We start from the raw sequence: 13,949 nt of genomic DNA, 5'->3' as shown, positions 1-13,949 counted from the left end.
TTCATACACACTGCCTGTTGCAGACATGAAGTGAAAGATTGGGAGAACGTTACAGGTCAATTTGTCTGAACTTGTCATTATGCTATTGTGATCACTTACACGCTTGTATTGGTTAGCTCGCTGCATTCATTTATTAACCAGGTCAACTAAAAAGAGCAACAAGTGAAAGCCATGTGGGCTAAAGCCTGGGTAGTGTAGACTGCTTTTTATTGCACAGACCAAAGTAACTTGCTTCGCAAACGAATGTGTTTTCTTTTCAAAAAATGTCTTTTTTTTTCTGCGGATAAAACGTGCACACGACGCTTTTACCAGCAGCCAGGGGATAGAAAGAGGTCCAAAAGAGCAGACAAGTTTATAACAATCTCAACAGGCGTTGAATATGACTTTAATAATGTTCAGTGATACACGATTGCAATTGGCAAAATGGCAGGACAGAAGCAAAAAAAAAATAGACACAGTGCTTTAATTTGCAACATGCCTCGAACGATATCACTAGCGCGCACTGCTACTCTGTATGCAGCCTGCAGCATGATAATGCATGTGAACGCTATTTTTCAAAAAAGGACACGAAGTCAATTTTTAAATTTTATACACTGAGAAAAAGCAATTAGTGTTCGAAAGTTCTACACGCAAAAAATACTGCAAGCCATGTTCTTCGAGCACAAACAAGGCTGCGCTGTACGTTGTTTGCTCAATGCCATGTGCCTCTGCGTACAGCGCCCATTGCCACATCGGTGCACTTCGGGGACTGGTTTCCGCGGGCTCTTTTCACACCTCCTCATTCTAGACACCCTAATGCGGTCTTCTCGGAGCTATTTTGCTGGCTACATGAGAATTGAAATGGGACTTAAGGTGGCCGCCATTCATTTCAGTGTCTATTTAGTCATCTACGGTGAGTATTGATACACAGCCTATGTCGTGCACGCACTTCGTTACTACACACTGGAAGCCTCTTTTTAACCGTTAAGTTTACAGGAGCGCACTCTGCTGGCTAGAATGGGTTCGGGCAGCTTAGGTTAACGCACCTAATCATGTGAGTTGCGAAATTGCGTTCCGAAACCCAGAAACGCCATTGGCCGACCTAGCAGGAGTGACCCGATCGTTGAGCCATCTGCCACTTTGGCGTGCACTTTTTTTTTTTAGGCAGCTCAACGCCGCATGCAACACTGGCTTGCACGGCGCCCGCCGCCACTGTCAGCCGTTCTCGTTCTGCAAAGACGTAATCAAAGCCTGGTCAAAGCATCAAGGTTTATTTCATCAAAGGTGATGCTTGCAATTTCGTGCTACCATGGTTTTAACGCTGTGCCCTAATTATTTCTATTACTCCTTGCTTGCTCGTTTGAAAATTTGCGTTTGAGATCGATTGCTCATGGGAAGTTTGACGAATTCTTTTAACTGTTCCACTCTGCGGTTCACGATGTGTCTCACTAACACAACGGGTGTGATGGCCACGCAAACAAGACACAGATACAGTAATGTGCAAACCCAAGCGCAGCAGTACCGATCAGTACTTACCGCGAATTGGCTGGTTTGTCTTGCACACAGTGGTAGAATTCCTCTAAACGCGAAATCAGTGAGACACCGGCTGGGATACCATATAATTATGAAAGCTCGATGACAAAAAAGTGGAAACTTGAACATTGCTATTTACTTGCAACTAGCACTGCAAGCGTTCTTTTTTCTTTAGGTGCTATGTTCGTGGAGTCTTTCCAACGGCACCGGCGTTTGCTGCTCGGGCAATGTCGTCTGCTGCCGTCGACAGACTTTTTTGCTTCCTCTATTCTCCTCTCACACTAATTTTCCTCTCACACGCCCGCGCGCCTCCCGCTGTCCACTTCACCGGTTGCAACTTCACCGGCTATTTCACGGTCTACTTCACCGGTCACCGGCTGCAAGGTCATGCAAGGTTGTGCAAGGTCGATTGATGCAAGAGCTGTGCGCAACGAGAGATAAGTTTCCCTTCATTTCTTTGTGTTGGTGAACACCATTGTTATTTGTCTCTCCTAATCAATAGCTAGCGTTGCGAATACTGTAGGTGGGGGACACGGGCAAAGTTGCAGTGACGTTGACTACGTGAACCGGGTAGGTGGATGTTTTGAAGAAGTTCAGGGCACCTGGTTAGTTCTTAAACAGCTAGAACCGAGCACGAAGTGGACCTAGTGAGAGGCCACTAGTGAAATTGAACACGTGTGTGTGCGGTGTAGGCGGCAGCTTCAAACAGTTGTTGAGGTAGGAGAGTTAGAGGAGGCGGCTGGATAGCGAGATTAGGGTTGAACTTAGAGCTGTCGGGCACTCGGTTCGATGGTCGGGCAGGAAATGGCTAAGGAGGCTAGTAAAGCTACGGGCGAGAGTGAGCTGGTGCAGTGCGAAGAATGCAAGCGCTGGTGCTACTAGGACGAGACAGGTTTCTCGAGTTTGGCCGACGCGCAGAAGGCAGGCTGCGTGTGCAGCCTGTGCGAGGTACTGAAGGCGGCCGTGCAGCGTACGGAGGCTAGCATCGAGGGGCTTCAGGGGGACCTTAGGGCAGAACAGGAGCAGAGGATAGAACTCCAAAAACAGCTCGGAGCGCCGTTTGAGCGGGAGGAGGCTACCGCCAGCCTATTAGAGCAAATGAAGGGCGACCTTCAAAGAGAACGAGAAGGGCGGACCGAGCTCGAGCCGAGGGTAAAGGAGCTGATGGCACTTTGCCCCGGACCCGAGCGGTGTGAGACGAAAGGCATGGGTAGCAGAGAAGGTGACAGGCGGGAAGGAACAGGTGAGAAGGGAGGTCAGGGGTCCGCAGTGTCTGGCCACAGCACGGAGGCTCCGAGAACATACAGCTCGGTGGTGCGGCAGTCTTCAAGCAGGGCAGAAACACAGGACAGATGGCAGAGAGAGAAACGGGTGAAGAAAACGAGGACGCCATCACAAAACAGGAAGCCAGCGATTTGAGCGTAGAAGGGTCCTAGTGGTGGGGGATTCTAATGTGGCCGGGGTTAGGGATGGCGTCTTTAAGACAGTGAAGGAAGATGGGAGAGGGAGGGTGGAGGCCCAGTCAAGGAAGAGCATGGTGGATGCACTGGCCAAAGCTCAGGAGTTTGTAGAGGACAGCATGGAGGGCGAAAATCTCGTCATTATTCATGCTGGGCTCAATGATGTGTTGAAGGGCAAGGATCATAACCTTCAAAGACAGTTAGAGGATGGGATGCGTAGACTCCGAGACGCCTCTGGGAGTGTGCATGGGACCATATCCACAGTCCTACATTGAAAGGAGGGTAGTGGAGGCCAACTGTGTGATCAAGGGTATGAGCCGGCAACTCGGATACAGCATAATGGAGGTGAACCAAGATGTGTATGAGCCCGGTGCAATGGGCAGGAGGGTTGGTAATAGGATGGGTTGTCAAGCCACAGTTTTTTTATGGGGGCCCAGAGCTCTGAGGCCAACAGTGTAGCCGAAGACGGTTCTAAAGGGGCACAAATATTCAAGCCACATGGAGTCCATAGGAGAAGAAATCGACGCAAGCACAAGGGCCGAGCTAAGTCAGACATAGGCTATATTAACATGCAGGGTGGCAGGAATAGGTTAAAGTAAGAAGAGATAGAAGAGCAGTTGAGGCAGGAGGAACTAATGGTATATGGGGTTGTGGAGACACATCTTCGGGACATGGAGCAACCACCTTGCAATCCAGACTACGTATGGGAATATTGCAATAGAAGAGAAGGCAGAAAAAAAGGGGGGTGGAATCGGTGCATTCATACATAAGAGCATGGGTTGGCAATGAGTCAAGCAGGGATGCATGGAACATTTATGGTTAAGAGGGAAAGTAGCTGGGCAGATGACACTCCTTGGTTTGATGTACTTTTGGACGGGAGCAATGGCCAGAGAAGAAAACCAGGCAATGGTGGAGCGTATATCAAAGGACATTGAGGAATTGGGAAGAGAGTGTGAGATAATTATACTAGGAGAGATGAATGCGCACATATAAGATATAGATGGGTATACTGACGCAACAGGCAAAATGATCATGCATATGTGTGAAAGACATGATTTGATCATTTGCAACAGTATTGAGAAGTGTGAAGGGCAAATAACATGGGAGGTAGGAAGGCTGCAGTCAATGATAAATTACGCACTGATGTCACATAGGATGTATGATAAGCTCAGGGGAATGCACATAGATGAAGGTGGCTCCAGAAGTCTGAGTAGTGATCACAAACCTATCAAGCTACGTTTTGGAAGAGCAGTGAAAATGGGAAGGAGACAAGATGAGCAATTACAGGAAAATTTTCATTCAGAAAGGCAAATAGAAATTGCTACTAAAGAAATTGAGAAAATACTGAGGATAATAAATTAGTGTGGACATACACGAATCTAATTAGACTGTTTGAGCTAGAGCTTGCTAATGCACGTGACAAGTCACCCCGGAAAAGAAGACACAAGCCCAATTGGTGGGATGAGGAAGTTGAGAGAGCCATAGCAAAACGTCGGGAAGCCTCTAGGAACACAGACATGCTAAGCAGCAGGGTGAACCAACAGACAATGATGAAAGAAAATGGGACATCTTTCTAAGCTCTAGAAGGGAAGCATCCCTCCTGGTCAATGAAAAGTTTAGAAGAAAGGGTGCTCAGTGGCTGGTAGAAGTACATAAAAAGGACAGAAAGACAGCTGCGAAACTTTGGAACGATCTAAACTTCCTACGAAATGAAACAAGCCTGGAGCAGAGGTTTATAACTACAGCTCAAGGTGCTAGGCTAGAAGGGGACGAAGCTATTGAATATATAAGAACAAGGGTGACAGAAAAATTTCAACAAAGAAGTGCCTTATGCACCACAGTAGACAAGGATGGATCAAGTGGCGCAATGGCTCCATTTTCACAACGAGAGTGAAAAGGCTGAGAAGAGGGTTCTAAGTAGTACATCAACAGGCCCAGATGGCATTCCAATTATGCTGATGAATATATTGGGTCTGAAGTTTAAACAGACTTTGAGAGAGGCAGTGAGCAGAACAATAAACGATGGTGAAGTCTCCGATGGATGGAAACTTAGCAGGATGAGCATGATCTATAAAGGAAAGGGGGACAAAGCTGACATAAACAACTACCGTTCTATAACAGTGACATCAGTGGTCTACAGGCTGGCGATGCAGATTATAAAAGAAAGACTGCAGGTATGGATAGAGGATGAGGGGGTGCTGGGAGAACTGCAGAATAGGTTTCAGAAACACAATAGGTTGGAAGACAATCTGTTCTCAATGACGCAGTGCTTCGAAATAGCAGAAAAGGAACTCAGGCCTCTGTGGCTAGCGTTTTTGGGTATGAAGAGAGCGTGCAATAGCGTGGTTCAAGATGGACTTGCTGGGAGTACTGGACACACTAGGTGTAGAAGATGGAGTCACTAATTTTTCAAAGGAAATCTATAAAAGTAACAAGGTAGTTATAAAGTGGGAAAAAGAGGTATTCAAGCCCACAGAGGTGAAAGGGGGGCTTAGGCAGGGGTGTCCTCTGTCACCCTTGTTATTCATGCTGACTCTGTCACCCTTGTTATTCATGCTGATCTACAAGGATTAGAGGCCAAGTTAGAGGGAAGTGAACTTGGCTTCAACCTCTCTTTCGTCAAAGAAGGAAAACTTATTGATCAGGCACTACCTGCATTAATGTACGCAGATTATATGGTGCTAATGGCCAACAACAAGAAAGATTTGCAGAGATTGATGGACATCTGCGGTAGTGAGTGATATAGGTTAGATTTCAGATTCAGTAAGGAAAAATCAGCAGTCATGTTTTTAATGATAATAAAGGTAGTGAGATTATAATACAGGAGGTCACGCTAGAGATAACAGATAAATACAGATATCTGGGCATATAGATAAGCAATGGGGCCGAGTACCTAAGGGAACATGAAATATACGTGACGACTAAAGTTGACAGGAGTGCAGCGGTGATGAAAAACAGGGCACTGTGGAATTACCATAGGTATGATGTTGTGAGAGGAATATGGAAAGGGGTCATGGTTCCTGGTCTGACGTTCGGCAATACGGTCTTGTGCATGAGATCAGAAGTTCAAACAAGATTAGAAATTAAGCAACGTGGAATAGGTAGGCTTGCTTCAAGAGCTCATGGGAATACACCAAATCAATCAGTACAAGGTGATATGGGATGGACATCATTTGAGGGCAGGGAAGCTAGCAGCAAGATAAAATTTGAGAAGCGATTGAGAGAAATGGGGGAGGAGCGTTGGGCTAGCAAGGTATTCAGCTACTTGTACATGAAAAATATTGATACAAAATGGCGGAAGCGAACCAGAAAATTGACTGGTAAATACTTAGAAAACAGCAGGGCGCCAAACCAAAAAGAATTATCGGTTAAGAAGAAGGTGAAGGAAGCTGAGACCGATATGTGGAGAATTGGCATGATTAAGAAGTTAAGCAAGAAATTGCCAACGAAAGCATATATGATAATACTCGGTGTAGTTCTCTACTGTTTGAGGCCAGGACGGGAGTGTTGCGAACCAAGACATATCGTGCCAAATACGAAGGGGTAGACTTATGGTATGCAGTGCATGTGGAGAGGAGGAGGAAACTGCTGAACACTTGATAATGTTCTGTAAAGGGCTTCATCCTATAGTTCAGGATGATGGTGCAGAGTTTTTCAAAGCACTGGTGTTTAGGGACTCGGAGGGCAGAATAGACTTAAAGCGGGTAGAAATAACCAGAAGAAGGTTATCTAATTAGTGGCTAAACTCAAAGCACAAGTATAAAGTAAACCCTTCCCTGCAAAGTACCAGTCCTCAACTTCACTATTTGAAGAAAAAAAAGATAAATCTAGTGGTTAGTTCGCCAAGTATTACGGCTTGGTGGCGTTAGTCGCCATCCGATCTAAAGGGTAGAGCCGCATCGATTCACTTACCGACGTTTTGCGCCATCGAGCACGCTATTGAAGCGCTGAGCAAATATTTCGGTATTTGGCGGCACGGTTTCGCCGTAGATTCTTGTCAGTGATCATGGATAGGCCATGGTGTAAGAAAAGATACCGAACATTACATCAATTTGGAAGTCGTGAGCGCTAATCTCCGAACGGGAAAAAGAAAGCATCGTCAGCTTCCAGTGCTGCCTTTGCTGCTCAACGTGTTGCTGACACGCTTCCGTTTGCTCCGTGCTGCTGGGTCAACGACTTCTCGGACCCGCGGCCGCGATCGTCAGCCGACGACTTCTTTGTCCCGCTGTCGCGGTCATCGCTCGACAACTTCTCGGACTCGCTGCCGAGCTCGCTGCTCGACGACTTCTCAGACCCACGGCTGCGATCGTGGGTCGACGACTTCTCGGACCCGCTGCCGTGCTCGTCGCTCGACGACTTCTCAGAACCATGGCCGGGCTCATCGCTGGACGACTTCTCAGACGTGCGGCCGTGCTCATCGCTGGACGACTTCTCAGACGTGCGGCCGTGCCACCGCTCGACGACTTCTCGGACCCGCGGCCGCGATCATAGGTCGACAACTTCTTGAATCCGCACCCATGCTCATCGCTCGACGAGTTCTCGGACCCGCGCCCGTGCTTGTCGCTTGATGACTTTTTGGACCCGCGGCCGTGCTCGTCAATCGACGACTTTTCCGACCAGCGGCCGCGCTCATCGGGCATAGATGAAATGCCATCAGTAACTGCCAGTACAATTCAAGCTCGGTCGGAGCCTCGTTACATATCGCCACAAGCTTCTCATGAGTGCGCAGAGGCAGTGAAAGCCTCGCTCAAATCCGTTTCGGCAACTGAGCGAAAAATGAAGCTTCTTTGGGAGAATGAGCAATGCACTGATCTGGAACTGGCAGAAGAGTTTTTGCTTGCACAGCTAGCAGCAATAAATGCCTTAAAGATGTTTTGTGCCCAAGATGCTTTCAATGTAAACTTCTTTATTCAAACTTCTTCGTCTTCATTTGGGGACAAGGTATGGTTTGGCAGCACGAATGATATTGAACTGCAATAGCTGTGGCATTGTGTCCACCGAGTGGTCATCATCAAGAATGGAGGGGGGCAAGGCTTTTGATGTTTTTTTGCCTACACCACAAAACTTTTCCAAAACGTTTGAAATTAAAGTTCAAATTTTTCAGTGAAATGGCTGCAGCAAGTGTTTTTGCAGATTCTGTGACAGCTGTGCACTGTGTTTACAGCCAAATCAAGGAGACATTTAAGAATGTCACAGTAGTGTATGGTGGGACATGGATGACACGTGGTCATACATCTCGCATCTGGTTTGGTGCTTGAATGTGTCGTTCTCTTCAACAGATGCCATGGCTGCGCACTTCGGCCAAAAGAAAATGATAAGGGCTATAAGGATTTGAAAGAGGCCCATGTTTGTCGAAAAAACATCAACGTAAATTCAGGCCGAATGGAGATCGAGGCTGCACTAATTTTGTTTAGAAGGTCGCTGGATAAGAACGACCTCCGGTACACATTCATTGCTTGTGATGGTGACAGTCATACTTTCTTGGCTCTTTTTAAAGAAAGAACATACGGCTTCATTCTATTGGCAAAAGAAGTTTGCATAAATCAGGTAAAAAAGAAGATGGGTTCAGCTCTGCGAACAGTTGTAGCAAGAAGTAAGAAAAATCAACCCATTGGAGGAAAGGGTGGCCTGACTTAAAAACTAAATAAAATACTAACGAATTATTATGGGATGGCCATCTATGACAGCACTGAAGTTGATGACATGTAAAGAGCCATAATGGCCACGTTTTATCACATCACCTCGAGAGATGAAGAGCCGCACCACAAATTGTGTCCACCTGGACCACTGAGCTGGTGCAAGTACCGTGCTACAGAAGTTGAAGGCAAGGCTCCACCACCGCACAAGTATAAACTGGCAGCACTTGTTGCAGCTGCATTGCTGCCAGTCTACCAATGCCTTTCTGACCATCAGTTGCTAAGTCGTTGCCAAGGCAAGAAAATTCAAAACGCAGCTGAGAGTCTCCATCCAGTAATTTGGTCTATTCTTCCTAAAAAACAAAATGCTTCATTGGTTACCGCCAAAGTAGCTGTGAATAAGGCCATCTGCAAGTACAACTCTGATGCTTTTCATTCTTATCGATAGTTTTGTGCATTGCTCGGCCTGAAACCTGGAAAGCACTTCATTCACAGAGCTGCAGAGAAGGATACAGAAAGAAAAAGCATCAAAAGTGCACCAAAGCAAGCAATAAATGCCCAAGAGGCCCCACATCACAAAGGACACCAAGAACTATGATCCAAATGCATTTTAGATAAGTGGAGGCAAAGAAAGACTTCTCGAGCCGTTTTCTCAAAAGTGTTTTTTTTTTTTGCCTACCTGCTGAGATTGCGCAGCCATTTTCATTGTAACCGTTTGGCCTATCTTGATAGTTTTTTTTTTTTGCCATATTCCTTGGACTTCAATGTATGTCGTGACACACTTTCTTTCTTAGTTTGACTCTGCAATTTTACAATGTGACTAGTTGTTCATCCCTTGAGTGTGCCTTGTGTGAAGGTTGCAAAAAGAATCGCAATACAAAAATTTTGTGTTGCAACAAAAATAAAGCAGGCTAGTCATGACACTCAGCGTGCATTCAGCTGTACAGCAAATATTCTTTTAGCCTTCTAGTGCATTTTTTAAACTTTCCAGGTTGTGAATTGTGCTAAGGACTGCAAGTAGTAAAATTTTTTTTAAATAAAAAGTTCTGAAGATGCTTTTCTGAAACTTTAAAAGAAGCATTAGGAAGACATGCTGAATATTTCTGCCAATTTTAATCAACATCTGCTTAGTTTATCCCCCGGCTTCTCGACAGTCTTCTCTGTCAATTGCTTGTCGCATGCGGGTGTTCTCGTGTCGCGCGAATACTCTTTACCCTCTATCCGTCTCTTACCTTTTTTCTTCTCTCCCTTTAACTTTCATCCCCCATTTCCCGCGCAGTGCTGTTGAGGTGTCTTTTATAAAAAGAGACAGTAATGGCACCACACTTATTTCTTCCTTTTTTCCTCTTTTAACACACTTGCAAACAAGAAGCAGAAAACAAGTTTTTTTGTATAGGTAGAAGAAAGCGAATGGCCGATCTTTTTATTTTTTACCGGGTGTGTATGCACATTACACGGGTGCATCGGTTGGTTATTTATTCTATACCTATTCTTTTCCAGCAGAAGTGGGCAGAAAAGGCTTAACCTTGCGTATGCTACGAGTGTCTCGTTATCTTTCGCTTGTGTTTTAAGTGTGTCATTACGCCCATCAGCACACAAAAGTGCCCTTCGGAACACAGTACCTGTGCATGCACAGGTTACATAGAACCAAAAGGCATAAGTTGGCAATTGGCATCAGTAAAAAAAATTGACAAGTGAGTATGGAGAACAATAGTATTTATTGACAGGAAACCAGCAGTGATGTTTTAATGCAAAAAATAAATCTATCGTGTCAGGCCCATTATCGAGAGTTTGCAAACTACTTGCCTTTGTCTTCAAAGGCAAAACTAACAAAAAAGCGTGTTTTGCTTGTGGGAACTATTATTACAAAAGAGTCGTAAAAATCAGGGTAAGGTGCTTCTAAAAGCTTCAAATTTCAGCTATTGCTTTCGTCGAGTACGGCTCAACACCCCCATTTTTCATTGCCTTACGACATATTCCGGTGAAGCCATAGTTGGTTCTAGTTCACTATAGCTGAAGCCGAGGGCACAGGAGGGGGGGGGAGGTGTCGCAAGTAAATAACGTTGGAGTGAAAGTCGAGAGAAGCGCAAACATTCTAATATGTGCAGGATCAGCACAGATGTACATAGTGCACAAATACATAACACTGACCGCGGTAACAGGGCCTAACAGGGAGTGAAATCATTAGAATCACCGACAAAAAATAACAAATATGTGTGCCTTGGCAAAAGAAATCTACATGCAATTGCCGTCGAACTTGCAGAAATCAATGCCTTCACCGGTATGACAGTTCCTCCAGCACTATACAGTAGTACAGCAACTATACCTACAACAACTGCAGTGGCTTACATGAGTGAGTAAAAAATGCAAGAAAGAACAGCCGAATAGCCGTGGCGCATGTTTTTCATTTCGTCACTGTCACCGATAAGAGAATCTATTGTAGAAACCACATGGCACCACGATTGCTAAACAAATGTAATGCCCTAAAGTACTTCGCACAATGCGGAATTCAATTTTTACCTTTCAATTGTGTAGAAAATAGCACTTTTTTTGCGAAAACGGTGGCTCCCTTTCAATTTTGAGCGTACTACGGTGCCTCTAGCGAAATTTTTGCCATCCCCGAGGGCAGATTTTAACGGGGCCACTGTGGTTCTTCTTCAGCTGTTGATCTTTTCGCCCCTCTTCAGTGATGGGTGAAACTTGAGACTTTCAAAGGCCTAACAGAGTTAGCTCGCAATGGCAAATGCTTGCAACAGCACGGCATTGCAGGCAGAACAGCGTCAATGTGATGATTGCAGGAATAGATTCGCTGGGGTGAACGTCCGCTGTCAGCGAGAGTTTCTCCTGCGGCACTTTGACTTTGGCTGCGACATCTGTGACAGCTTGTGGTTCGAGAACAACCACCGTGAATAATGCACTACAAAACACTTTTAGCCGCTGTTTACACTCCTTCATTAGCGTGATCATAAGAGGCACAATGTGCGTCATGTGAAATATACTGTGGTAAACCCAAATAAAAAGAGTGTATGAAGCACGAACATGTAACCAATAACTCTGAAAGGCTTCACTGCAGCGTCAGCTTGAACCCTCTGCTAAAGACTGGGACAGCGTGTTTCAGCTTTCCCTGGCTAACCATCTGTATGGAGTGCTTGGGTAGCGATTTTTTGTTGCTTCTTTTTTCTCTCTTTCTTTATTACTCTGAACATGTATCTGCTTTGTTTATGTGGTAAGTTTTGTATTGCTACCCTTATTTCATTTTATACTTATAATGTTGCCTCTCTTTTTTGATGTTTTTTTGTACCTTGTTTTTGCCACGCCACTACTGCTTGGGCCCTTCTGTCTGCAGTATGTCTTAATTTAAAAAAATAAGTATTTAGGTGGTAGGTAATTCAAGTTGTTAGATGTGCATGGGCATGAAATAATTATTGGCATGAGATGCATGCAGTTTTTTATCAATATGAGACGAATAATTGGTGGTACTCAAGTAGGCTTGCTGCTTGACAACAAATCGTGGTAAATTTTTCAGCAGTAACAAAGACCTTTCGTGGACACAAAATCACCTAGTTTTTTTTTTATTAGTTTTGTGCTGGCTGTAGTTTAGTGTCATGCTGGAACATACATTAAGTGTGATTGCTTCGAAAAGAGCATCAATGTCTAGGCAATCAAAATTCACGTCTGACATATACGGACAGCTCAGCACCAAAAGTTAATGCTCATCTCTTGTGCTTCGCAGCTTTTCAGCGCCATGGAAAAAGCGATGCAAGCCTCTCAAGCGGCACAGATGCAGATCCTGCAAAACCTTCATGACAGGTATGTTTATTTTACTTTACAAAGTGCACAAAGGATGTTTGTGGTCTTAAATAGTAGATGCAACCAATTGTGGACAATTCGAAAATTATTTTTTATTGAAATTTTGCACCTCCATATTAAACATTGAGTGACTCCTTACTGTCCACCCGAACTAAGATTCTATTGCCCATCGCCACCACTACCTTGGACTTGAAATCGTTTGGCAGTTTAACTCCTTTGCTGTATCAGCAGACTAGTTGTGCTACTTGTAGTGTTATCTGTCAACTTTCGTTTCGCTCTTTTTGTGGCGAAGCACCAACTGTGACCCGATTCTCGCCTCCACTTAGTCGAGCTTTGCACATTTGCAAAAAGGAAGCTAGTTGCTCCAGCTTAGAGAAGTGCCACTTTCGCATAAAACAACATGGTCCTGTGCACACATTTTGTGCAGCTTTTTTTCCTATTGTATCGAATAAGTTTAGGCTACCATCACTCGATCCGCTGCTATACCATGCTAGCACTAGAGCGATACAGATGCTCACATGGAGCATTTGTTTCATCAAGGGTAAGACAGATGTTTGAAGCTGGCAAAAATCACTACAGGAGTGCGCTGTGGACAATCAAGTGACGAGGGGTGCATCAGAGCGGGTTTTGATGGTGGCTAAGATAGCAGCTCTTTTGGAGCGAAGCTCTGTCAGATAGGAGGTCTAATGAATGAGAGTTCTAGAAATGCTGACAGCTGAAATAAGAGGTCTGAGAGGGAATTCATATAATAATTCTGACATTGCTCAGATGATAGCACATCGTACAAGGGGCACCACCAAGACTCCTTCTAGGGAAGCTTCGCTATTGTAATTGTCATACGTCCATTTTGATGTTTTTATCTGTTTGCCATGCCAAATGTCGTCATACCAGTGATGGAAGTGATTTTTAACCATTTGGAGCATTCTTTGGAGGGGGAAAATTACTGCTTTGTAGCATATATAAGCGTTTTCGGAGGAGAAAAGAGCTCTAATTTAGAATAGCTATTGGTGTTCTAGAAGCAGATATTAAATCGATCATACATCAACTGGAGTTCAGAGCATTGTAAAGCATCTCCTAAATATTATTATTTCTTACAAAATATATTTAACAAACAACAATCAATCTAAATTGCACGTAGCAAATAATGACAGGTTGTGAAAAATGTACTCTGAAATGAGCTTACAAAAAAATACTAGTACTATTTGTGGCAGAAATCATATGAAACTGAAAAGTGGAGTGCTACATTTTAGAAGTGACCACAGTACCATATAACTGTTGCCAAATAAGCAGTGGATCATCGGTATGAGATAAAAGCAATTATGCTCACTTTCAGGTTTTTCTCCACATTAGCCATCATGTGTAGATGAGGAAATAAATAGCCAAATGAGCTATATGCCTAATATGTCAATTCTTGTTGCACAAATGAGATCAGATCCAATAATGCTGCACACTAGTAGCACACTGGGATGATAGTAAACAAATTATTTTAAGTTTCTTTAGGACTTATGAGTACATCAGATAATGAAAGTTC

General features: G+C 44.4%; 1 protein-coding gene across 4 annotated transcripts in view; it reads left to right on the top strand.

Annotated features, from left to right (window-relative positions):
• Plc21C (Phospholipase C at 21C) overlaps positions 1–13,949 on the top strand; it is a 685,580-nt gene that overhangs the window by 605,064 nt on the left and 66,567 nt on the right. For all 4 annotated transcript variants that reach the window (XM_075865841.1, XM_037419231.2, XM_075865843.1 and 1 more), the window contains one exon: positions 12,342–12,418. In XM_075865841.1, the coding sequence (XP_075721956.1) occupies positions 12,342–12,418 (77 nt within the window). The remainder of the gene's footprint in view (positions 1–12,341; positions 12,419–13,949) is intronic.

The sequence above is a fragment of the Rhipicephalus microplus genome, chromosome 6, assembly GCF_043290135.1.
Source record: "Rhipicephalus microplus isolate Deutch F79 chromosome 6, USDA_Rmic, whole genome shotgun sequence".
NCBI classification, from domain to species: domain Eukaryota; kingdom Metazoa; phylum Arthropoda; class Arachnida; order Ixodida; family Ixodidae; genus Rhipicephalus; species Rhipicephalus microplus.
This window is presented reverse-complemented; position numbering and strand designations above follow the sequence as displayed.